The following is a 26,286-nucleotide window of genomic DNA, read 5'->3' as shown; positions in this document are numbered from 1 at the left end:
GAAACGAGCTTCACTGTGAGTCTGCTGGCTGAAAAGCTACACATACATTTAAACTCTTGCTTGCATTTCCACTTAAATGATGGAAAATTTCCCCTTCTTTCTCATCATTCCCTTTAAAAAATCCTGTTGCCACTTTCTGTCTCGATATTGGAGCGAGAGTGCATTGTCGCCTGTGCGGCCCACAGCCTTTTCTGCAAATGCTGCGATAGGCCCTTTTCCTTCACAGCTCATCTCCTTCCCATCTCCCCCTCTCTCCTTCATCTCTTTCCCTTTTCTAACTCTGGAATCACAAAATAAACGGGGTTTTATTATTATATTAATTATTGCATAGTATTTTATTATTACCTGTTTTGACTAACACATGAACGGCAAAAGCTGGGTATAGAGTTTTCTTCTGTCTTTATCCTCCCTCTTGCAATGTCTCTTTACTGAGAAAAAAAGAAGCCTTTTTGAAAGAGTACCCTGAACTCCCCATCTCTCCTCCTTAAAATATCCTGGTATCTTCACTCATCCGCTAAGATTTTCTCTTAGAAGAAAACTACAAACAATATACACTCTTTACTTATTCCTCCCCACCCACTGATAATTTCAGCCCTGATAATCTTTCTCCAATCTATCAAAATATTCTCTAAACAATTGACGATGCCCTCACCATCATAATGCAATGCCTTTTTAGAAACCCTCATCCTACTTTCTCTCTTTTTTATAGTCACAGCGGTGACGTGACTTTAGGGATATAATACACTACTATTTTCGTTCTGTTTCCCTGATTCTCCATCCTCTGTCTCGTTTAGCTATTTTAAGCTTTTTATGCATGTGATAAACAGTACACTAGTCACACCATATTAATATACATAGAACCCATTATAGTATGGCTTGCAATAAATGTAATCGAATAAAAGTTCCGAAGGCAGAAGTTAAATAGAGCTCAGTTCAGGTATTATAAACACAGACCCATACCTGTGTGTCATAATGATCCAAACCCCACATGCATAGCTTACTCCGAGAGCCTTAAGATTTAGTTTCCTCATTATAAGCTAAGGATGAGAGGCTTTTCCTAATCATTTTAGGTTTCTCTTTGTTATTTCTGTTTCAGATCTGATGCATACGTCCTCTGCATCGTCATCTCTACAGCTAACCCAGCTTAACTGCCCTGATGTTGGAAACTCACATCTCTTCTGATATCTCTCAGAAAGAACTCAGCCCCAGTGTACCCTTTCCTAGAATTAGTTGTTTTCTGAAGATCCTGATTCTTCTCAGACATTTCTCCGTTCCAGACTTCAGATTTGTACAACACAATTTGCATCCTTAGTCACCAAAGGTTTTTGTGTAGATTCAAGAAAGGCATCACTCTGGTCACAAGTTACAAGTTCAAGGAGTTCAACATTTACTCAGTGCATCCTCTGCATTCCGCTGTAGGCTAGGCATTGTGGAATAAAGCACGATCCCCAGTCAAATTAAAAATACATCTGAAGGCATATGATATGCACTTGATCCTAGTACACAATTATGCAAAATGGTGTATAGTACTAATTCCTCATATATATGAGACAGATTCTGAATTCTTTAGGGATTAAATTGGATTTTTCTCAGGGAGAAGCATATGAAAAAGGTGCCATCTGAGGTGACTTCGTTAAACCACTGAGGGTCTGACACTGGCAGACATACCACTGTAAGGCTAAATCATATGACATCCATAGACTACAGAAATCCCCTGTAAAAGTCCACATCCTAGACCCTCCAGAAAAGGCTAATACATCAAGTCCCCCAATCCCTTCTCATTTCATCTGCAGACTCTTTCTCTCTTGCTGGTCCCAGGACACTTAGGTGAGTGAGAATTCAGTTCTATCACTCTCCAGGAATCCCATTCTCTATTGGAGGTTGGTGAACCCAAGACTGTAAAGCTATGACAATCTCTTATAATGGCAGCCTCCAAAAAGCCACTTTCTTTCTAACGGGCTTCCAAGGTCTGGAAGATCTCCATGGCTGGATCTCTATTCCCTTCTGCTTCATTTACTTGACAGTTATTGCAGGAAACCTTACCATCCTCCATGTCATCCGTACGGATGTGACCCTCCATGAACCCATGTACTATTTCTTGGCCATGCTGGCCCTGACAGACTTGGGCCTTTGTCTATCTACCCTGCCCACTGTGTTGGGCATCTTCTGGTTTGATGCCAGAGAGATTGGCATAACCGCCTGTTTCACTCAGCTCTTCTTCATCCATACCTTGTCTCTGGTAGAGTCTTCAGTTCTATTGTCCATGTCCATTGACCGCTATGTGGCCATATGCAACCCACTGCGTTACTCCACAGTCTTGACACCCACACGTATTGTCAAGATGGGGCTGAGCTCAATGCTTAGAAGTGCCCTGCTCATCTTGCCCCTGCCATTCCTCCTTAAACGCTTCCAGTACTGCCACTCCCATGTGCTGGCCCATGCCTATTGTCTGCACCTAGAGATCATGAAGCTGGCCTGCTCTAGCATCATTGTCAATCACATATATGGGCTCTTTGTCGTGGCCTGCACTGTTGGCATGGATTCACTGCTCATCTTCCTCTCCTATGCCCTCATCCTCCGCACTGTGCTAAGCATTGCCTCCCGCCAGGAGCGACTTCGAGCCCTCAACACCTGCGTCTCCCACATCTGTGCTGTGTTACTCTTCTACATTCCCATGATTGGTTTGTCTCTTGTGCACCGCTTCGGTGAACATCTGCCCCGTATTGTACACCTCCTAATGTCTTATGTGTATCTACTGGTACCACCTCTCATGAACCCCATTGTCTATAGTATCAAGACCAGGCAAATCCGCATCCGCATTGCTAAGAAGTTTGAATTTGTAAAATCCCTTAGGGGTTTTCGGTAGGATGGGGTTAAGATGAAGGGAGGGAGCTCGGGGCATAAAGCCTATTGATATTTTTAGTTTCCAGTGAATCAATAGCAGATTATCTCCTCAAGCAGCTTCTAGAAACTTTCTGGTGATTCCAGCTGGTGCCTCAGCTCTCTCCAGAAAGTCAACAGTAACCCCCATAGGCAGCTTCTTGGAAAATTTCATCAGTCTTCCAGCAAGTGGTTCTGCACCAACCAGCCTGAACCTAATTGTGGATCCGCTTTGGCCCAGAAACCCAGTGAACTCTCTGTCATTCAATGAGCTTCACTCACATTCTCTCCATCAACATCCAAACACTAGCGTTGGGGAGGATTCTTCCTCTGAAAACTTCTTTCTTCCTTGGAGACTCTCGCTCAGCCCTAGAGTATCCTTTACAGTTCTTTCTTCCTCACTCTTAGTCGATTCCCTGTTACTGTAATCTCTTGTTAATAAATAAATGAAACTTTTCTGTTAAAATTACTGTGTGGTTTATTTCTTCTGATTGGACCCTAACTAACACGCCACTCAAAGTAAGTTCTTTGTTCTATCAGCTCTACTCCACATTGTAATCTAGTACTTAAAAGGAACCAGTTAGCACCTAGGAACTGCGACTTGCCAAATGAATCCTATTTCTTGTGAAACTCATACTCTCTGGGTCTCAGATTCATCTCTTCTATGCCTCAGCGAGTTGAAGTTGAAGATTTCTTCCAGAATCTTCCAGAGTCTTTGCACCACCCTTGGACTCATATCTATTGAAGAGTTCTTACAAAACTAAGTATCAGAAGGCAGCATGAAAGCAACTTAAACCTAAAGGTGATTTTTAAAAAAGTAATAACATCTTGTGTTGACGCCTGGATGGATATTCAAGGTTCTGTCAGAGGACATACAAGCATTGGGGATTTGGGAGCATTCTTTAATATGTATACATTTTAACTTTCAAAATAAATAGGACATCTTGTATTTCCTCCCCACCTCCACCTTTCTTACTGATTAGGTGGGAAATAACAATAAAAAATAATGGTTACAATTGTGGCAATAGCACCTAACAATTATTGAGCATCTACTATATACTACAGAATGTCTCAAAGTGCTTACATGCAATACCCAATTTGACTGTCCTTTGGAAATTAAAATGGCAGAGTAAAAATTTTAAAATAAGATTTTTGTCAGTTAAAAAAAATACTACAAGAAGGCATTCTACAGGTAGCAGCTAGATGACTTCTGTATCCTGATTATTTAATTACTGACCATCAAAATTATGAATTTTCCTTTTATAGAACTATAACCTATGATCTAGATCAAGAATTGGCATGTTTATTTCTGAAGAATGGTCTCCCAGACACTTAAGACCTCAGGAGGAGTTAAAACGGTATGCCTTATAAAAACGTCAGGAATGTTAATTTAAAGGCATGCTTATAAGACCCATTTTAAATGGTCATGATGTTTACTTACTTACTACAACACCGAATATCATTTGGTCAAAATTTTAATTTCTCAAACTATTTTTATTCAGTGCTCTCTTACCCTTTAAGATAGTCAATTTCCTCTTAATTCTCATATAATCCTTTTAGATAGGAACTTCAATGAGATAAGGTAGCCAATATCATATCTAATAAATAGAAAACTCAAAAACCACATTCAGGTCTGTCAGATCTCAAAACCTAAACTTTTGGCACTGTGCTGTTGAGAGTTTCTGGACTCTAGTTTTCCCACATATGCTAACATTTCAGATGAATGGAAATCTATTTTGACTCTGTAGAGATAAAGAAAAAAAGGATGTGAAATCGCATGGCATGTTCCTGGGAACTATACAGTGTGGGCATTCTGTAAAGAATGATGGGCAACAACTTTACCCACACGACTAGGGTGCACAGGAGAAATCTTGCTTATTTTCTTTCTAAAACATCTGTCTTCTTCATATACATCTGCCAACTAATTACATGGAAAAACCGTAATGACAACAATTTAAAAACCATACTGAAATTAAAAACAAAACAAAAACAAAAACAAAAAACAAGATGAACTTTTGCAGCAGCTTGTCTAAGTCCAGTCCAATAATATTCTCTTTAGGTCCTTTTAGTGTCTCCTAGCTGGTCTCTCCTGCAGGCAGCATCTCTAAGTACAAGGTGTTCCCTTATATACTGCCTCTACCTTGTTTCTTTTCCCTGCTCTTTTCTGGGCTAGGAGATATGAGCTCCCTTTTTTGGGGGTGAGGGACGATCTCTCCCCACATCATATCTCATTTTTCCCTCAAAGAAGCTGAATAGCTAAGATTTAAAGAAAGCAGGAAATCTTCCCTGTAATATGATCAAACTCTATACTCCTTCTACTCAAAGCTGTTCAAAGATTAATTCAGTCTCTCCCTCTTTCTCTCTCTCTCCATAACACCTGAGACTCAAACCTATATTCTTCCAAAACATATCTAACACTACTTCTCTTTTCCCAGTGCTTGGACTCAGAGGCTGTAAATAAACTTTGCTCGTGTGTATTTATGGAGGGGGGAGAAGTTATTTCTGTTATAAAATATTTGTTAAATAGATAAGAAACTGGGTGATAGGATGCATGGGTAACCAGATCTTATGGGCTGAATTGTGCCCCCCTAATTCATATGTTGAAAACCTAACCCCCATACCTCAGAATGTAACTGTATTTAGAGGTATGGTATTTAGGAGACAATTAAGTTAAAATCAATCCTTTAGGGTTGGCCCTAAGCTAATATGACTCATGTCTTTATAAGAAGAACAAGAGACATCAGAGATGTCATGCATAGAAGAAAGGTCATGTGAGAACACAGGGAGAAGATGGCCATCTGCACGCCACGGAGAGAGGCCTCAGAAGAAACCAAACCTGTTAACACCTTGATCTTGGACTTTGCTGGCCTCAAGAACTGTGAAAAAATAAATTTCTATTGTTAAAGCCACCCACTCTGTGGTATTTTGTTGTGGTGGTCCTAGTAAACTAACAAGAGGTAACTGTTATTTTGAAATGAATTCCAGGTTAAAGGGGAAGATGCATTTTTAATTATAGAGGGAATAAGAAGTTCTGGAATCAGAATTGAAAGCAAATCATAAAGACAAGGGTATTTGAAAATTCTTAGACTTTTGCGGTTGTCACTAATGTTAGTTTCTGATTCTGCACTATAGGGCTAAGGCCCAGAAACCTGCATTTTAACAAGCGTTACAGGTGATTCTGATCCTGATTATCTGGGGACTCTGATTTGAGAAATACTGGTTCATAACACTCAAATGTGTCTACAATGTGCTTGACCAAAAATTAATGAAATGTGGCACAAGAGGAAGCCCAGAACTTTCTAAGGGGACCAATCAGGTCAATTAATTGGTCTTACATTTGGTGTGGGGATCTGGACATTTCTTAATATTTACACTTTTATATTCCTAAATTAGATTCAATAAGCTGAATACTAAGTAGGTGAGTAATGAAAACACTGAAATGGCCCTCCATTCCTCTCTCTAAAATGTCTTGCCCATCAGCTTTCAAAGACTAAAAAATGGACGATTAACTCCTCATATCCCTGTATTGACTTGGTCTGACTCCTTTCCTCCCCTTTAGTGATGGGAGAAGCACTGAGTTAAAAAGCCCCTTTTAATGTTACATAACGTTATATATACCCACAATACACACCGTCACAGCTGATGTGCATAGCTATACAGTTATGATACATCATATATAAAACACTATCAACAACACCCGCTCTGCTTCCCTGAAGTTATGGAGTTGTTCAAAATTTCACGAGATTTTAAAAAGCTACCATGTGTAACATCTTCTGGGCTTCCCATGTAGATATCTCACAAGACTATTCTCTTCTCTTTCCCTTATCCCTGGGGTATAAGATAATGAGGTTCAGCTAGTCCTAGTAGAGAATTCATTAAAGATTCTTGAGAGAGTCTCAATGGGGGCCTCAGACAATTTCATAAAAATCAGGGAGTTCAAAATCCACCCTCCAGTCTCTCCATACGCCCAAGAGCCTCTAGTTTAAGCCTTCCTTCTCCCCTGTTCCAAGACCCGGAGGCTCTGGACCTAGCTTTGGTAGGTGAGACAGGTGTCTGGTGCTGAGTTATGGAGCCAAGAGGAGGTCCCAGAAAGCTCAGCCTGAGATCTGGAGAGGGAGAGGATAGAAGGGTCTTTGGGCACAAGAAAGGCTATAGAGGGTGCCTGTGGACGTTGGTGACCACTGCAGTCAGATCTCACTGATCAAACCCAAGTCTGGTTTTAGCACTAGCTTAGCTAAGAGACAACAGCTTTCTCACACTCATTCATTTCCTTGATTTCCTGCCCAGAGAGTTGCCTCATGTGTCACAATGTAGGAGTATTACTGAGACCCAGGGAGACAGACAAATTAGGCAGACAAAACTGAGATGCAGGAATGAGGTGTGCTCTAGGTTGGTCTCTACCCCTTAGCATTAGACACAAGGTTAGCAGAATTAGGAGTCACTTCCAAGAAGCAGAGACAGAGGGGTAGGAAGTAGAATGATCTTCTGAAAGAAAAGCTTGTTTGTGACATGAAAGGACATTTTCTTGTGTGACCGCAGAGTCTGACTGATAGAATTAGAGGCAGCCATTGAGCTTGCCCAAACACCTCTAGGAAGTATTCTCCAAGAACAACTGCGAGCAGGCCATTTGTTAAATTTCCAACTCCCCTCTACCCTAGACAACTAACTGCTTTTTGAACTGGTCAGGAGCAACAAAATCCTCACCAAATCTGATAATGGCTACTCTGAAGGTCTTTAAATAAGCAGCTGTTAGAATAGTTACCTCACTAAGATCTCCCCAGCCAACAGGCTAAAGGTGATCTTTCCTAGGCAGAGACCTTCTGCTTCACTATTCTGGATTTTCATTCTGGATTTTCTTTTATGTCCAGGTCCCTTCTTTCAAATTATTCTAACTCTCTCTCTCTTTGATTCCTATTCTGCCCTATGTCTTTTAAAATGTGAAGCACAAACTCTGATTCCGGAGAGAGTCCATCTTGAGCCAAAAGAAGGTGGGGGCACAAAGACTTTTGATATTTCTATCATTTGTCATTCAATCTTCACCTATTTCAGGCTGTCTCAGCTTAAAAAGCTGCCTAGATGTATTAGCTCAAATGCTTCCAAATTTTCAGAATGCTCCTTGGAGCTCCAGAGTTTGAATTCCAGCTCTGTCAACGATTGACGGTATGACTTTATGCACATTACCAAATTCTGTAAGCCTCTCTCCTCTTTTGCAAATCAAGGTAATAATATTAACTTGCAAGGATTTTTTAAGATCTAAATATTATTTCTTTTGCAATGCGCCTAGTACAAAGTCTGGCAAATAGTAGATGTTCATCGGGTGTTATAAATAAACTTTTGTATTATTAAATAATGTATATTCTTTCTTCACTACCCTACTTCGTTTTCATGTCAAAAAATTTTCTGCCTTAAGTTTTGTGACTTATACTGTTAACCGTCATCCAGCTTGCCTGTCCCTGACAGGTAAGTTTATCACAGGTCTTCTGAATTCACTTTGACGAATGATGTGGTGACCACTGACCATGGCCGAAGCAAAAGCTGAGGAACAACACACATGACCCAATCTGACCTTCAAGTGGACAGTGAGTTAATGACACTGGCTACTAATTTCACTAGTATTTGGAGTGAGGAAGAAAATGTCTACATATATATTTGTGTGTATGTCTCTAGTAAGTTTATTTATTAACTTAGCTAAAGAGCCAGCACTTTTTTGGAGGTCTGTTAAGCCCTTGACTTTAATGCTCGCTGCTTCTAGTTGAAAGTGAATTGTCATCTATGCAGGAAGAAAGTGTAATGGTTGTTGAGATCCTGGAATCTAGAGAAAAATCGGATCTTGGTGCAAATCCCATTTTGGCCATTTATTATATCTTTGATCTTAGGAATATTAATTTTCTCTAATCCTCTGTTTCTTCATCTGTAATATGGTACTATTGATAGAACTTTATTTACAAGATTTTTTTAAAGTGATAAAATATATACCAAGATAGTAACAGCTAACTAAATAAATTTAACTTTTATTCATGCATTAAAACATTAAAAAAAATGCTGAGTGCCTACTGTGTACCCAGGCACATTTTAAACACTGTCTTTACAGAAGCAAACAAAGCAAAGCCCTTGCCCTTTTTGAGCTCACATTCTAGTGGAATTATGAATTGGGAATCAGCAGAGCACTGCTTTGAAAGTCAGGAGGCTTAAATTGGCGTAAGACCTCTTCCCAGTGACTGTACTCTCCTGAGCCTTCATTTCCTAATCTAGAGAGGAATACATCCTACAAGCATTATTGCCTTCTATTCTGTGGACTCTCATGGACTCTGCCTTGCAATTGAGGGTGTAGCCATGGTTGATGGTTCAGTCTTTCCTCCCACCTAGGTTCATAGCAGTTAAATTCTAGATCTCTAGGGAATGCAGGTTACTGACAAGAGAATCAGAGCTTTGATATGGTACTTTAGCAGTCAAGAATAACTTTACAGACAGCCATTCATTCACTCTCTAGTTCTTACTGGAATTATGTGAGCTGAGTAGCACATATGAGCTGTCTGGATCAAGCTAGGCTTCCATAACTGGAGGATGAGATGAGAAGGTGAGTGAAGGACTCATCTGTTTCTAAGGTTAGCAATTGTATGTGGCTGATTAAGTTAAGCAAAAGTAGAAAAGGAAGGAAGGAAGGAAGGAAGGAAGGAAGGAAGGAAGGAAGGAAGGAAGGAAGGAAGGGAGGGAGGAAGGAAGGAAGGAAGGATGGATGGAAGGAAGGAAGAAAGAAAGAAAGAAAGAAAGAAAGAAAGAAAGAAAGAAAGAAAGAAAGGGAGGGAGGAAAGAGGGAAGGAAGGCAGGAAGGAAGGAAAGGAGGAAGGAAAGAAAGGAGGAGGAGAGAAGGGAGAGAGGGGAGGGAGGGAGCAAGGATGGAAGGAAAGAGATAAAGGAATAGCAAAGGAAGTAAAGTAAGAGAAGGGAAAGGAAAAGATGTTGAAAGAAAGGTTGGAACATTAATGAGAGTCCTGGCAGAAAAGAGACAGGTGAGGAGTGTTTACTTAAAGATCTCCTCAAAAGTGGTAGGCAAAGTTAGGTATAACCAACAAGAATAGTTAAGATTCTCAGACCTCTTAGCTTGAAGGAGAGAGAAAGAAAAAAAAATTTCTAAAACAATGTTCAGAGGGAATAAGGGGCTAGAAGGAAATGACCTCTAGAAGAGCTGTATGGTTCTAGGTCTAGTTGATTCTAATTTGTTGTTTGGCTTGGTTTTTAATTTCTTCCCAGGTACAATCCGTAGCTTTTTCTGAATTCATTTCAAGAATTTGGAGGAAATCCAATTTTCCTCTTCCCTCCACACACAATGACTTTGGGATCCCTGGAAAGGAGCAGCAACATTTCTTCCACCTTTCTGCTGAGTGGCGTTCCTGGGCTGGAGCACATGCACGTCTGGATCTCCATCCCATTGTGCTTTATATATCTGGTTTCCATCCTGGGCAACTGTACAATCCTTTTTATCATTAAAACAGAGCCCTCACTCCATGAGCCTATGTACCTCTTCTTGTCCATGCTGGCTGTGACTGACCTGGGTCTGTCTCTTTGCACCCTCCCTACAGTGCTAGGCATCTTTTGGATTGGGGCACGAGATATTGGTCATGATGCCTGTTTTGCCCAGCTCTTTTTCATTCACTGCTTGTCCTTCCTGGAGTCTTCTGTGCTACTGTCCATGGCCTTTGACCGTTTTGTGGCCATTTGTCGCCCCTTGCACTATGCTTCCATTCTCACCAACACGGTCATTGGCAGGATTGGCCTGGCTTCCCTAGGCCGCAGTGTAGCACTCATTTTCCCATTGCCTTTTATGCTCAAAAGATTCCCCTATTGTGGCTCCCCAGTTCTCTCACATTCCTATTGTCTCCACCAGGAAGTGATGAAATTGGCCTGTGCAGACATCAAAGCCAACAGCATCTATGGCATGTTTGTCATTGTTTCAACAGTGGGTATAGACTCACTGCTCATTCTCTTCTCCTATGCCTTGATCCTGCGTACTGTGCTGTCCATTGCATCCAGGGATGAGAGATTCAAAGCTCTTAACACCTGTGTTTCCCACATATGTGCTGTGCTCCTCTTCTACACTCCCATGATTGGCTTGTCTGTCATCCACCGCTTTGGGAAGCAGGCACCTCATCTGGTCCAGGTGATCATGGGCTTTGTGTACCTCTTATTTCCTCCCCTATTGAACCCCATTGTTTACAGCGTGAAGACCAAACAGATCCGAGATCGTGTAACCCATGCGTTTTGTTGCTAGCTGGGTTTAGTCTTAGAGGCACTAATTCCTTAAGTCTACCTTACTCCTCTCTCCTTTATAACATCCAATGTGCATGAAATGGAGGAGACTATTATTTATTTACTCAACAAATACATAAAGGAATGATCAAGAAGTCACAGCTCTTGCAGAATTATCTCTGCTCTGATGGGGGAAAACACAATGCAATATGACATGGCAGATTGCATTTTCCAAAAACAGCCACAGAGGTATTTCTAATCCTACATTCTCCTCCAGAAACTTGCCACTTCACCATCAAGAGATGGAGTCAAATTTTTTCTCTCCTTGTGACTGTGTAGGACTTTGTAACTGCCTCAATAAATTGAATGTTTTGTAAGTGACCTTGTAAGACTGCTGAGGCTAGGTCATAAAAGGTGATATGTTTTTCATCGATATACGCCTCCCCCCACTCTTTCTATCTCCCTCCTTTTCTACCTCTATTTCTATATCCATCTATATCTCTGTCTTACTCAATGCTTGCTTTTTGAACACAGCCACCATACCGCGAGGAAGCTGAGACCACATGGAGAAGCCACATGTAGATGTCCCAGCCAATAGACCAAGCTAAGGTCTCAGCCTTAGTTGGATCATTATCAACTACTAGTGAGTGAACAAATCTTCATATTATTCCAACCCCCATTTTTCCTGCCTTTCCAGGTGGTACCAAATAAAATAATCAATCCTACTCTGAACTTAACCCAAGCTGCAGATTTGCAAGTTCAATTAATGTTTGTTCACTTGTTTGTTTGTTTTTTAAGACACTAAATTTGGGAATGGTTTATTTATACAGTCATATGTTAATTGTGTTGCTCAAAGTAAAAAGAAGTTGAGATAGGAGCAAAAAGAGAAATATCTTCTTCCAGTTGGGGGAACAGAGCGTCAGGAAAGATTTCCTTGGGTTAACACGCCAGCTGTAAGGAACACATTGGAGTTTAGCAGTCAGACTGGAAAATTATGGTCTTATCTGAAGGAATAGAATGCGCAAACCTGAGTCAGAAGTGAGAGAGAGAATAATGCATCTAAAGAAATATCTGAAGTTGTCTTTGTTGTCATTGTACCCTAGCATGTCAGGAAAAAGTAGAGAACAGGGGGGTGGAGGAAGGGGAGGTGGTAAGTAGAAAGAGGTTGAGGCACTGACTATATCAAAAAGGTCATAAACCAATGAACCAAAAAGAGATAATCCCTATACCCTCTTATCTGTCCATTACAATTTTGCCACTACTTTACCCAAGAAAAAAAAAATCTTTGAAGACCTAAATGTGAGACCTGAAACCATAAAAATCCTAGAAGAGAGCACAGGCAATAATTCCTCTGACATCAGCCACAGCAACATTTTTCTAGATATATCTCCTGAGGCAAGGGAAATAAAAGCAAAGATAAACTATTGGGACTACATCAAAATTAAAAGCTTCTGCACAGAGAATGAAACAATCAACAAATTTAAAAGGCAACCTACTGAATGGGAGACAATATTTGCAAATGACGTATCTGATAAAGGGTTAATATCCAAATTATATAAAGAACCGATACAAATCAACACTCAAAAACCAAATAATCCAGTTAAGAAATGGGCAGAAGACATGAACAGACACTTCTCCAAAGAAGACATACAGATGGCCAGCAGACACATGAAAAGATGCTCAACATCACTCATTGTCAGGGAAATACAAATCAAAACTACAATGAGATATCACCTCACACTTGTCAGAATGGCTAAAATAAAAAATACAAGAAACGACAAGTGTTGGCAAGGATGTAGAGAAATAGGAACCCTCTTACAATATTGGTGGGAATGCAAGCTGGTGCAGCCACTGTGGAAAACAGTATAGAGGTTTCTCAAAAAGTTAAAAATAAAACTATTCTATAATCCAGTAATTGCACTACTGGGTATTTACCCTCAAAATACAAAAGCACTAATACAAAGTATAGAAACAACCTAAGTGTCGATCAATAGATGAATGGATTAAAGAAGATTTGAGACATATATATCATATTTATAATGGAATATTATTCAGCCATGAAAAAGAATGAAATCTTGCTCTTTGCAACAACATGAACCGAGCTAGAGAGTATAACGCTAAGTGAAATAAGACAAAGAAAGACAAATTCCATATGATTTTATTCATATGCATAATTTAAAAACAAAACAAACAAAACAAAGCAAAGGGGAGAAAAAAGAAGAGTGACAAATCAAGAAACAGACTCTTAACTATAGAGAACAAACTCATGGTTACCAGAGGTGAGATGGGTAGGGGAATAGGTGAAATAGGTGAAGGGGACTACAGAGTACATTTATTGTGATGTGCACTGAATAATGTATAGAATTGTTGAATCACTATATAATACACCTGAAACTAATATAACACTGTATGTTAACTATACTGGAATTAAAATAAAAGCTTAATAAAAATTATCTTTTGAGGGGCGCCTGGGTGGCACAGTGGTTAAGCGTTTGCGTTCGGCTCAGGGCGTGATCCTGGCGTTATGGGATCGAGCCCCACATCAGGCTCCTCCGCTATGAGCCTGCTTCTTCCTCTCCCACTCCCCCTGCTTGTGTTCCCTCTCGCTGGCTGTCTCTATCTCTGTTGAATAAATAAATAAAAAATCTTTAAAAAAATTATCTTCTGAGTAATATATGTCAGTATAGTATTTGTAATTTTGTCTTGGAGGTATCTGTGAAGAAAGCAAGTCCGGATAAAATGCTAAGTAGGGTTCTGAACATCTAGCGGAAAGACTGAGGATGTCACGTTCCTGCACCGCGCAGGATCAAGAAAGGGAGTGGCAAAGGACCAAAAATAAAACCTCTACTACAAGGTTTATGTGGAGTCAGTTCTCATTTGAAGTTGGACTTAATCTGAGGCCGTCTAGCACACCTGACATTTAACTCTTGACAGGTGATGCCTTCCCCAACCAGTGCCTCGTTCTGTTTGACATAAGAAAGCTGTTTCTGCAATGATGGGGTATATGTGAACCTTGGGTGTTACATGTGGAAGATTCAAGGGTACTTATAAAAAACAAATAGGATAAAATAGAATATGTGTGTGAGTGTCATGGGTGGTTTGTGTTGGGTCTCTGTGTATACACAAAACTTCAGGAAAACCATAAAGCCACATGCCTCTACTTCTGTTGGTACCACTTTAAGTCTAATTGTCTCTTCTAACTGTTCTCCCATCTTCCAGTCTTTTCAGCTTTATTGAGGTATACTTGACAAATAAAACTTGTATATATTTAAGGTGTACAATATGATGTTTTGATATATGAATTGTGAAATGATTATACAATCAAGCAAATTAATATATTCATCATATTCCATAGTCCATAATTTTTTTGTGTGTGATAAGAACACTTAAGATCGACTCTCTTGGGGCACCTTGGTGGCTCAGTCAGGGAACATCCACCTCTTGGTTTCAGCTCAGGTCACGTTCTCAGGGTTGTGGGATCCAGTCCCACGTTGGGCTCTGTGTTCAACGTGGAGTCTGCTGGAGATTCTCTCTCTCCCTCTCCCTCTGCCCCTACCCCTCCTTGTGTGCACTCTCTCTTTCTGTCTTTAAATAAATAAATAAAATCTTTTAAAAAAAATATCAACTATCTTGGCAAATGTTAAGCATACAATACAGTATTATTAACTACAGTCACCATGCCATATATTAGATCTCCAGGAAGGAAGGATTGAAGATTACTTCCTGGTCTGAGTTTTGAAGAATTAAGTGTACAAGAGTTCTACTTAGTGAAATAAAGAATACTTGATAAGGAGCAGGCTTAAAGGGAGGAATTACTTAATTGCATTTTGAAGGTACTGAGCACCAGAGAGTGTAGCGGTGGTTAAGAACTCAAGCTCAGGAATAAATCAGCCTGAGATGAATCCAGATTACATCACTTACTAGCTGTGTATCCAGGAAAGTTTTTTTCACCCCTATAAGCTCCAACTTTCTCATCTGCCAAATAGGGATAGATAATAATACCTCCTAATGGGTTAATAGGGGAATAAGTGTACTAAGCTACCATATATTATGTAAAGCATTTGATACAATATATGGTACTTAGTAAATGATCAACAATTGTGAAGTATTATTATTATCATTATTCTCATTAAAAAGTAGACTCAATCAGGCATTTGGATCTGTGGCTCTGGAACCTGGACGAGAAGGCCGTGGGGGGGAGATAGATTCATGACCTGGAGTCATATCTTAAACCTATAATAAGGCCAGATGACTCTCTCATTTACCTCTCTCAAAGAAAATTTGGAACTGGAGTCATAAACTCACATCCCTGTGAAGGCCACCTAATAAGGTAAATGAGTGAAGAAAAATTGTGGAAGACCAATGGCAAGTAGTAGGGTATGATCTCTGGCAAACTGTCTTAAGGACATGACTACTCAGCTCCGGAATGCTGGGCTGATAGAAGTAGATGTGCTGATTTTTAAAAAGAAAATAAAAATCAGGTCTCCTGCCCATTTTAAAATCAGATTTTTCTGGGGGTTTTCTTGATGCTAAGTTGTAGAAATTCTTTATATATTTTGGATATTAATCCCTGAAACTAATGTGATGTTGTGGGTCAACTATTCTTAAAAAAAGATAGAGAATTAGAAATAATCGAGTGTGTTATTGAATATGAAGAGCACAAAGCCAAAATGTTGCTTTGGAAGAATACTTGATAAAACAGGAAAATAAATTCTTTACAATGTAACATAAAGAAGATCCAGTTTCTTCTGTAAAATTTCATGATTTTTAAAGGTTGAGAACTCGTTCAATTTTTAAATAATTCACAGTTACACGGAGGAAATAAAGCCTTATTCTGCAAGCTTTGTCCTGTGGACCACCACTTTGCACATCTGGCCTATCAGTATCCCCTAACCAAGCCAATGTCTTTCATTTGTTCTTTTTCATTTATATCCTGGAAGACGACGTAGCGTAACACTTTAGAACAAAGGCAAGTGGCCTCAAAGAGACCTGAGCCCAGTCCTCTGGCCTGCAATTTTAGTAATCGCTCAATTTCTCTAAGCCATGCATTTTGGACAAGAGTACTATCTACTTCAGGTATTTACCACAAAGATTGAATGAGATATTGTGCCTAATATATTTGGTACAGTATGGAACAAATAATACATCATCAATTAAGTGTATGTAATATATTTGCCTCTCACATATATGACCTAATCTCTCCAGAGCGCTAAATTAATCCATCTGAGATCTTATTCCCTCCCACCAATCTGACCACACATGAAAGAGGGTGAAATCCTAACACCTTCTTTCTCTTGTTATTCATGGCTTCAATTCTTCCAGCTACCACACCCCTACAGTGCCTTCGCCTTTGGAAGGCCTAGAAGAGAGGCTTAGGTCTGACGTGTTCTTTAACCCAGGAAAAGTAATCCTCCTTTCTTCCAATTTCTCCCTTCTTTTATCCCGTTGGATTTTTTTTCCCCCGAAGTTTTGGGGGCTTGTAATATCTACTTTAATAAGTTGAAGTTAAGAATTAAAACAAATGACTGTATGGAAATATTCTGAACTTCATTTATAACCATTTCAGTTATCATTTGTTGTGTGGCCTTAAGAAAGGCATTGCATTTTTCTGGGCTCTGTTTCTTTATCTGCAAATCAGAAACTTGCAGTCAATGAATTCCATGGCCCTTTCCATTTGTAAGTCTTTGTTCTCTGGCTGTTGTCTGTTTATCCTGTCCTGAGTTTTCATGGTACCCACAGCAAAGAGGTCCAGCTGTTTTCAGCCTCTTGACCCAGAGGTAAGGCAGAAAAAGACACAGCAACCAGGTCATGGCTGGGGGAGTGGGGGTTCTTTAGGGCCATGGACTTTGTTCTTTATCCCAGTTGTAGTAAGAAAGAACAGGAGTGTTTTAAGTGAGTGTATGACGTAAGTTGTTTTACTAAAGGTCACTCTGGCTGCAAAGTGGAGAGCAAATTGGAGGGTGAGGTTGAAGGAAGGGCCCAAATTAGGAGCTGGTTAAAAAGTTCTTGCATGAAAGGATGGTGATGTGGATGAGGATTATGGCAGAAGAGATAGATCAGGAAAGATTGATAGATGGTTGGGAGCAAAACTTCTATGGGACTTCATGTCAGTTTGAATATGGAAAATAAAGTGAGAGAGTGGACACGGGTGTAAAAAATAGACTTGAGTTGAGAGAAATAATAGGGGAGGCAGTTGTTGGCCTTTAACATAGCAGACAGTAAAGTTCTGGTAGACATTATAGGCTTTCCTTCAGGCTTGGCATGATTGTAGGACGGGAGCTGCCTGTGGAAATGATCACATGCTCTAATCTGTGGTGATTAACACGGTATAATTTCAGGCCTCTGTCCACAGAGATGCTCAGGATGTTTTTAAAGAATTTATTTCCTTGTTTTAAAGAGACAGAGAGAGAGAGGACACGTACGTGGGAAGGGGCAGAGCGAGAGGGGAGAGAAACTTTAGCAGACTTATTGCTGAGTTCAGAGCCTAATGCAGGGTTTGATCTCAGGACCCTGAGATCATGACCTGAGCTGAAACCAAGAGTGGGACGCTTAAACAACTGCGCTACCCAGGGGCCCCAAAATGCTCAGGGTTTTAAGCTTAGGAAATGAGCAGCGATTTTATTCAATGATGGTCACTCGAATTCACAAACTTACCAACAAATATTGAGTGCTTCTTTGTCCAAGTAGCTTTTAAGCAATAGGGATACAAAAATAAGTAAGACATACAGACATTTGTAGATCACAGGATTTACACTTTGGCAAAAGCAAACAACCTTTAAGTAATTACGAGTTAATGCTTGTTGAAATTACGTTGTAGAAATCAGTACACTGAGAGGGAACAAAATTCAAATATGAACTTATAATACTTGGAGCAGAAGGGTGTCAGCCAAGTATTAATAGAGGAAATATATTCCTACTGAATTGTTAAATGGGAGGAATTTTAAAGAGTTGAAGAAATGCATTTTTCTTAGCAGAATAATATTCCCTCTAAAGATTTCAGTGTCTTAATCCCTGAAATTTATTAAAAGATTATCATATCTGGCAAAAAACACTCTGTAGATGTAATTAAGTTTAGACACCTTGAGATAGGGAGAGTATCCTGGGTTGTCCAGGTGGGCACAATCTGATTACATGAATCCTCAAAAGCAGAGAACCTTTCCTAAGTTATGGTCAGGGGGAGATGAAACAATGGAAGAAGGGCACAGGAGATGTTATATTGCTGGTTTTGTGTACGGAGGAAGGGAGTCTTGAATCAAAAAATGCAGGTGGTCTCAGAAGCTGGAAAAACTCCCTAAAGAAATGCAGGCTAGCCAACACCTTGACCTCAGCCCAGTAAAAGTCATGTCAGACCTCTAACCTATAGAATTGTAAGAAAATAAATTTGTGTTGTTTCAAGCCATTAGTTTTATGATAATCTGTTTTACACAGCAATAAAAAACTAATACAGCATTCCTGACATATAACACACCAAAGCAAAGGATTAGGTATAAGTAACAATGTAATGTATTTATATTACCCCATTGAAGTATAAGGCAGAGTATTAACAGATAAAGTAGTAGATAAAAGTAGGTATTGAATAATGGAAAGCCTTTGTGCAAATATGGAGCCTTACCATGATCTTGTAATGTACTGGACATCTATTGAAGGATTTTAAGTGTGGTGACATTTACATTTTAAAAAGATCCTTCAAATAGTTCATCTCAACGTACAGTATGATAGGGTAATCCAAGGGGGAATTTTAAATCTGAACTAAAACAGCTGCAGGGGGAATCAGTGAGTGAAAAAAAAAATTGAGATAGCTTAATAAGGGAGGATCTTCACAGTTTGATGACTGAACCTTGTTTAAAATATATATATATTTACTTCCATGTCTACAACTAAGTATTATTGTCTTGCAAATGAGGGCAATGCTATCTTTCTCATTGTGGCAGATAAACAGTTACGCCAGCCTCCTCTTTCAACATGTCTGTCTTCGAATATTCAGTCACACGTGTACGTACACTCATTGTTTAGTGGAATTTCCAAATTTCTTATAAATTATGCTTATTGTATAACAACAACAAAGACAACAACATAAAGCAACCTAAATGATTCTATTCCGTCTCTGCCCATTCCCAGAATCACTTCGTAGTGGGATTGTTGCTGCAGCCTGTCAATCCCCTTGTCATCTCTCTCAATATCAATCCATCTTGCTCATGCTTTCAGACATGCCATTCATAACATTTGAGTTATCACGTTAGCTGTTTGCTGTAGAGATTACATTGTCTCCCAAGTACCTCCTGCATTTAGACTTCTCCAAGCTTTTCTAGGTACTCCAAAATCTGGTTCACTCACACTATTCAAAATTATCCCTCACTATTTGCCAAATTATGCTCTTTATTCCAGCCAGACTAACATCCTTCATGGCTACTATGTACCTCGTCAGTTCATTTCTTCTTGATAGCATAGTGAGTGTACATTGTAAATATATAAATTTAATAAATGCTGCTTGAATAATAATCTCAATCTGTCCAATCGTATCCATTATTTAAGGGATGACTCAAACCCAACTGCTCCATTATATAGGGTTTTGTTTCAACTACTCAAAATATGAATTAATCCCCTGTGAATCGTATCATTTATCACCTGATTATTTCATCTTTCCTGTTCAATAATGTATTCCTGACTTTACTGTAAATTCTTTTCACTCTCCCACAGTCTTCCACTAGAAAGTAACCACTGTGGCACTGAAATAGGTGTCAATTCATACTTACCAGTTCATAATTTATTACTTCTATATTCAAATTTTTATCTCCTACATATGTTTAACAAGTTTCCCAAGACCTTTTCTCGGATTTGTCGAGTTTTTACACAATACACAATGGGGTTCATTAGGGGTGGCAATAACAAGAATATATCTGCAACAAGGATTACCACTAGAGGGCTTTTGTGCTTGGCAAAGCGGTGCATGGCAGCCAGGGTGATGATGGGTACATAGAAAATGAGCACAGCACAGATGTGGGAGACACAGGTATTGAGGGCCCTGAGCCTCTCTGCCAGAGATGCAATGCTGAGTACTGTTTTCAAGATCAGCATATATGACAGAAAAATTAATGCCAAGTCCAGCATGGTACAGAGAGCAACAAAGAAGCCATAGATAACATTGATCTTGTTGTCAGAGCAGGCCAGCTTCATGGTATCCTGATGTAGACAGTATGAGTGAGAAAGGAGATTCTTCTGACAATATTTTAATCTCCTTAGAGTGAAAGGGAATGGAAGCACTAAAAGAATGCTCCTGATGGCTAAAATCAACCCCATTTTAGCAACTCTGCTGCTAGTGAGGAGAGAACTGTATCTCAGGGGATTATGAATGGCAAGAAAGCGATCCAAAGACATAACTAGAAGCACTGAGGATTCCATGACAGTGAACCCATGGATGAAGAATTCTTGAGCAAAGCAGGCATTGGGTGAAATTCCCATGGAATTGAACAAGAAGATTCTCAGCATGGTAGGAAGGGAGGAGAAGGACAGGCCCAGGTCAGAGATGGCCAACAGGGCAAGGAGATAATACATGGGCTCATGAAGTGAGGGCTCTGTCTTAATGATAAAGAGAATGGTGCTGTTGCCCGTGATGGCAACCAGGTACATGAGGCAAATGGGAATGGAGATCCAGATGTGGGCATGTTCCAGTCCTGGGATTCCAATGAGAAGAAAAAGCTGGACCTCAGAATTATTGAAAGCAGACATGAGTGGGAATAGGACCTTTTTAGCCAGATCTGAAATCACATAAAGAAAAAGCAGTCACACTTTAGTATGAAATTCAGTGTTGTGGAGATAAGCAGCTCTTTTATATGCTATGCTCAGAAGCATATTGGGCATAATAGAAATAAAATGCAATTTTCAACATTAATCAAAAGTCCTTTAACATGTTTATGTTCTCCCACATGGGAATTTCACTTATAACAATTTATCCTATGGTGGTGATTTTCCAACACTTTTAGCCAAATATGAAAGCATCCTATCATAACAGAGCTGCTTTGCTTGAGTCAGTGATAGGCATTCAGAATCCTTCTCACTGTTTTCCAATGATCTTTAGTAGTCCTCTCATTGGCTTTATAACAAGATCCTGACTTCATGCAAAAACGTTTAAAAATAATAGTCTAAGAAAATAATCAAAGATCCCTGAAAATACCTACACTATGCTAAATAGGAAATGCTAGAAAGTAAATGTATAGACTAATATGAGATGAAATAGTTCCTAGCTCAAGCATCTATGTACCACACTTCAGGTTATCATGTTATCATTCCAAGGGAAAGTACTGAAGCCATAAAATAGCATCAGGTGCGTGTTCATCATCTCTTTCCTGATCACATTAGCTTCCATTTTATATTCATGACTGGATTAGTTAAAGAAATTCTAAATGAAAAACATCCAATCATTCAGTTTCTCCTTGTAAAGTAAAAATTTTAAATCCACCTGTATATTAAACTAAACCCTCCTTTGATTGTTAGGGTCTCTATTAAACAGTTCACAAATTATATTTTCCAAGGAAAAATATATAATGTTTCAACTTACTATGAATTTGTTGAGCTTCAGGATATCACGATGTTGAATGACCAGCATAAACCGCTGGAGAAATACACATGTCTAGGATAACCATCATAAATCCCATCTATGTTTAGTAAGCCTAATGAATATATACATAAGCAAATGAAAATTATTAAATTAATAATTTCAATTGCAAAAAAATGGCAGACTTAAAAATGAAAGGAGAGCCAATAGGAGGTTAGAGTTTACATACAACGCCAACCTCGCTTCACCATTTTTCGTAAGTTCAAATGGCAATAGAAGAAAAATTAGTCTTCAGTGGAAAATACAGGGGACCCTGGAAATTATTGGGTTCCTCGAAATTGAAGTCTGATTGTGGATTGATATTATATTTTGTAATTCTCTAGAGGATAACTACAGAAAACATAATACATAACAAGCAGCCCTCTACCAACATATTTACTCTTTTCTGGGCACTATCGATGCAGGTCTTTTTTGTCAGCTTGTAAACTGAGCTGCAAATGCTAGACTGGGAGCTCCTAAACAGTTTGACATGTCTTATTTATCTCCCGCCAGGGCAGTAAGCCTCATGCCAAGCCCAGAGGATGTATATTTTGAGGATCGTAGTAGATTTTCAAATACCATGAAAATCATTCTGTATCCAATCTGTCAGACTGACCAGTTAGCAAATTTTGTTCTGATCCTCTTCTTCAGGAGTCATAAGAGAAGTCCTCATTTCAAAAACACTTAATCTTTATTCCCTTTTCTTTTCCTCTTTGGCTGAGGAGTAGTGACTTAGGTCTTCCATGGAATACGTCTGTTGTACACCCTTCACCACAACAGTTTCTACGCTATTTCATAACGTACTGTTTTCATGTATCCCTCCGCAACCCAACCCCGCTACCACCATGTACACTGACTCCTAAATATTGAAAGGCACAGCAGAGATTTTATTTATTTTCATGTATCTGTCATCAACATAGTTTCTAGAACATAAAAGGCTCTCGGCCAAAGCACAAAAACTAAATGTGAGTGGAAAAAATGTAAGACATGTAAAATCATTTCTTTTCTTTTTTAAAAGATTTTATTTATTTATTTGAGAGAGAGAGAGAGAGGGTGATCGTGAGAGAGAGAACAAGCAGTGGAGAGAGGGAGAAACAGACTCCCCGCTGAGCAGAGAGCCTGATGTGGGGCTCAATCCCAGGACTCTGGGATCGTGACAGGAGCCAAAGGCAGACACTTAATCAACTGTGCCACCCAGGCGCCCCTAGAATCATTTCTTAATGCCCTCTCCTTTTCATCTCTACTAGTAACTAAGGGATATTTATGCTTGCTCTGCTCACCTATAATCTTAATGGTAAACTCGTTCTTACTCAGAGTATGCTTTTGGACATGGAGTATGAACTTCAGGAGAAATGGGTCATGAAAGTAGATGAGATCACCCAAGAAAAATGTATAAAATACAAATTTTAAATCTCAGAGTCCTGAGGAGAAGCAAGATCGTTGGGAACATCTTGTCCAAGAATATCCAGAGATCTGGGAGAAAAAACTAGCAGAGTGGGACACAGTGGCTATCAAAGGAAGACGGTATTTCAAGGATCATAGTCATTATGTCAAACATTGCTTAGACCTCTTAGCATTTCCATTTTTAAGGTACAAAAGAAGCCCTCAGATCAGATGCAATAGCACCCAGGTGTGAATCTCAGCTTGGCAACTTACCATCTGTGTGAATCTGGGGTAGCTGCTTAGGCCTCTAAGCAGATATATACACTCTTCTGTTAAATATGATAAACACAATAGCTATCTAAAACAGTTATTATGTAACTATTAAAACTCTGTGTACAAAATCGTCTGATATAGTCTTTAACATACGAAGATAATCAATAAATACCAACTACTAATAATTATTTCACCAAAATTTCCTAATCAATCATTCCACACATCAAGTTCTAGACTGACTGAAGAGGATTTTTTTCTATCTTTTTTTTTTTTAAAGATTTTATTTATTTATTTGACAGAGAGATAGATAGCCAGTGAGAGAGGGAACACAAGCAGGGGGAGTGGGAGAGGAAGAAGCAGGCTTCCAGCGGAGGAGCCTGATGTGGGGCTCGATCCCGGAACGCTGGGATCACACCCTGAGCCGAAGGCAGACACTTAACGACTGAGCCACCCAGGCGCCCCGATTTTTTTCTATCTTAATTGACAATACGGTTCACTTTTATCCGTGATATTACCAAGTAAATGGGACCTTCTTAATACCAGCATAAATAAAATCCTTTCTAAATTTCAGGCAGGTACTCCCATCCACATTTCATTTACATACATACAACACACACACACACACACACACACACACACACACACACACACCACTTCCTTTTCCTTTCCATAATCATTTCTTCAAATACAAACTGTTTAACAAAGCCCTAGCTTTAGGTTTACAAGTGGATTTTTCATTAATTGCACTTACCAAAACTAGATGCTCAATATGTCCCTGAAAGATAAAAGCAAGAACTTTCAACTTTGACTTCCGCTTTATCTAGATGTACCTACTTTTACTTCCCCCTGGGATATGGGCCTTTGGGAGGAATAGAGAAACAGCCTGCTCTCTGGGATCCCCAGTGAACTTACAGGACAAGGGGTGGGCCTAGTACCTTAACTCTTGGATACCCAAGAGCTCCATCAGGAGCTAGAGAGAAATTATGAGGCAAAACAATTGAAGAACTACTCAAGTGAGAGTTAAATGCTAGAAATCACACTGATAGAGGAAGCTTGAAGTGTAGCATTCATAGCAGTTGGGCAATACAGTTAAAAGAACAAGTTATTTGTAATCAAAATACTTTAGTTGACCACACCACTTTGCTTTCCTCACTTCAGTTTAATCATCCAGAAAATGGAGACAACACACAAGTATCAAATATTTATGAAAGCACTTTACCAGGTAGAAAATCACTTACCGGTTATTCCAGTTCTTTCTTTGATCCATTTTTGGCAATTGTCATTAGATAAGCCTTGAAATAGGCATTTCTGTCATGCTTGTTAGATTTCCAACCAGGTATCCCCAAATTACATGCCTCCTACATTATATCTTGCCTACAGTAGAACTATTTTAAAGCTATCTCTTGTATTTTATTCATAACTTTCTAATTTTTATGAAAGTCCTACAGTGGTTTAATTCCTAAATTGATTAATAGTTACTCAAGGGGGGTGCCTGGGTGGCACAGCGGTGGTTAGGCATCTGCCTTCAGCTCAGGGCGTGATCCCGGCGTTATGGGATCGAGCCCCACATCAGGCTCCTCCGCTATGAGCCTGCTTCTTCCTCTCCCACTCCCCCTGCTTGTGTTCCCTCTCTTGCTGGCTGTCTCTATCTCTGTCGAATAAAATAAAATAAAATCTTTAAAAAAAATAGTTACTCAAGGCTACGAAGCAATATGAAAATTTGATAATTTAAGTATAAAGAAAATATATATATAATAATTAGCATACGTGTATCTGGGAACAAAGATTAGAAAGTTAAGAGTAGCCCCACTTACATAACTTCCAGTGACTTACTTGGGAATTTTGTTTCTCATTCCTGTGGTTTAGGCTCTGTTGGGCTGGAGGTCCTCATTCCCAGAGTGTGGGATATAGCAAGGGTACAATTAAAATTTAAACTATAGTTCCTGCCTACTAACTTTGATCTTCTCAAGCTCAAAGACCAGCAGACACAAAAAAGACGTCGTTAACGTGGCAGGGTAATTAATCCCTAATCAGGAAAAATTAAGGATGCTGCCAAACAGAGGGAGGGAAGAAAATGTTCAGTACCCAGATGGTTGGCTAGTTATCTCTTCATACTCTCCGGACAAATTTTGATGATGAATGAACAAGTGCAGCAGCCATACCCTGAGAAGAGCATGGTATCCAGAGGTCCATACCTTTTGGGAATAAGGATCTGGGTCACTCCACCATGAAATACACCTTGACAATAAAGGTACTAGCTGAGGGTGAAGGGAATATAGAAGGGGTGTTAGAGGTAGAAAATGATAAGATGAGTTGAGGCTTCAAGAGTACTGCAGGGAGTGGTGTCTGTTGTAGTTCATTCTCTAACCTTCTATATTATGTTCCTTCAGGCAAAGAAACCAACCCAAACACTGGAGGGGTATTCCAGACTGGGTGAATTTACTAGATGAAGCAGTTGGATATGAGTGGTGCTAGGGCAGACTCTAATAAATGCAGACAGCACTATTGCAGAACTGAGACACTCCCTCCCCAGCATCCAGGAGTATTCGCTGCTATTGGAATATAACTGAGTCCTTCTGGAATTTTTCCGATCCAAATGAAGCTGCCTCACCCAAATTCCTGGCTGGTGGAGGAGATTTCATTCAGTGATTGGTTGATGCAGAAGCACATAAATCTTGCCTCTTTGCCTCAATTTGTGATCACTCTGAAGGGCTATTCCGTTTCAGAGTTTTCTGTAAGACCGACAAAGCCACCCGCTGCAACTGCCTTGAATTTTATTTTATTTTATTTAAATACAATTATCAAATTATCCTTCTAACCAATCAAGATTCTTCCATACTCCTATAGGCATTTTTACTGAAAGTCTACACACACACACACACACACACACACACACACAGAGAGAGAGAGAG

At 39.5% G+C, this 26,286-nt stretch overlaps 3 protein-coding genes across 3 annotated transcripts; 2 read left to right on the top strand and 1 right to left on the bottom strand.

Moving 5' to 3' along the window:
* The first annotated feature begins 1,906 nt into the window (after nt 1-1,906).
* On the top strand, nt 1,907-2,882 carry LOC113269503 (olfactory receptor 51G1). The gene is made up of 2 exons (XM_026518382.2): nt 1,907-2,816; nt 2,854-2,882. The coding sequence occupies exons 1-2, from the start codon at nt 1,907-1,909 to the stop codon at nt 2,880-2,882; spliced, it is 939 nt and encodes a 312-aa protein (XP_026374167.1).
* Nucleotides 2,883-10,207: 7,325 nt separating this feature from the next.
* Nucleotides 10,208-11,149, top strand: LOC113269504 (olfactory receptor 51G2). The gene has a single exon (XM_026518383.2). It carries the CDS (start codon nt 10,208-10,210, stop codon nt 11,147-11,149), a length of 942 nt encoding a protein of 313 aa, XP_026374168.1.
* An 8,765-nt stretch (nt 11,150-19,914) lies between these two features.
* Nucleotides 19,915-20,853, bottom strand: LOC113269505 (olfactory receptor 51A7). Its single transcript, XM_026518384.2, has one exon. The coding sequence runs from the start codon at nt 20,851-20,853 to the stop codon at nt 19,915-19,917; it is 939 nt and encodes a 312-aa protein (XP_026374169.1).
* Between the last annotated feature and the right edge of the window lie 5,433 nt (nt 20,854-26,286).

This window comes from Ursus arctos, unplaced genomic scaffold, assembly GCF_023065955.2.
Source record: "Ursus arctos isolate Adak ecotype North America unplaced genomic scaffold, UrsArc2.0 scaffold_22, whole genome shotgun sequence".
NCBI classification, from domain to species: Eukaryota; Metazoa; Chordata; class Mammalia; order Carnivora; family Ursidae; genus Ursus; species Ursus arctos.
The sequence above is the reverse complement of the archived record's forward strand: the minus strand, read 5'-3'. Positions and strand labels throughout refer to the sequence as shown.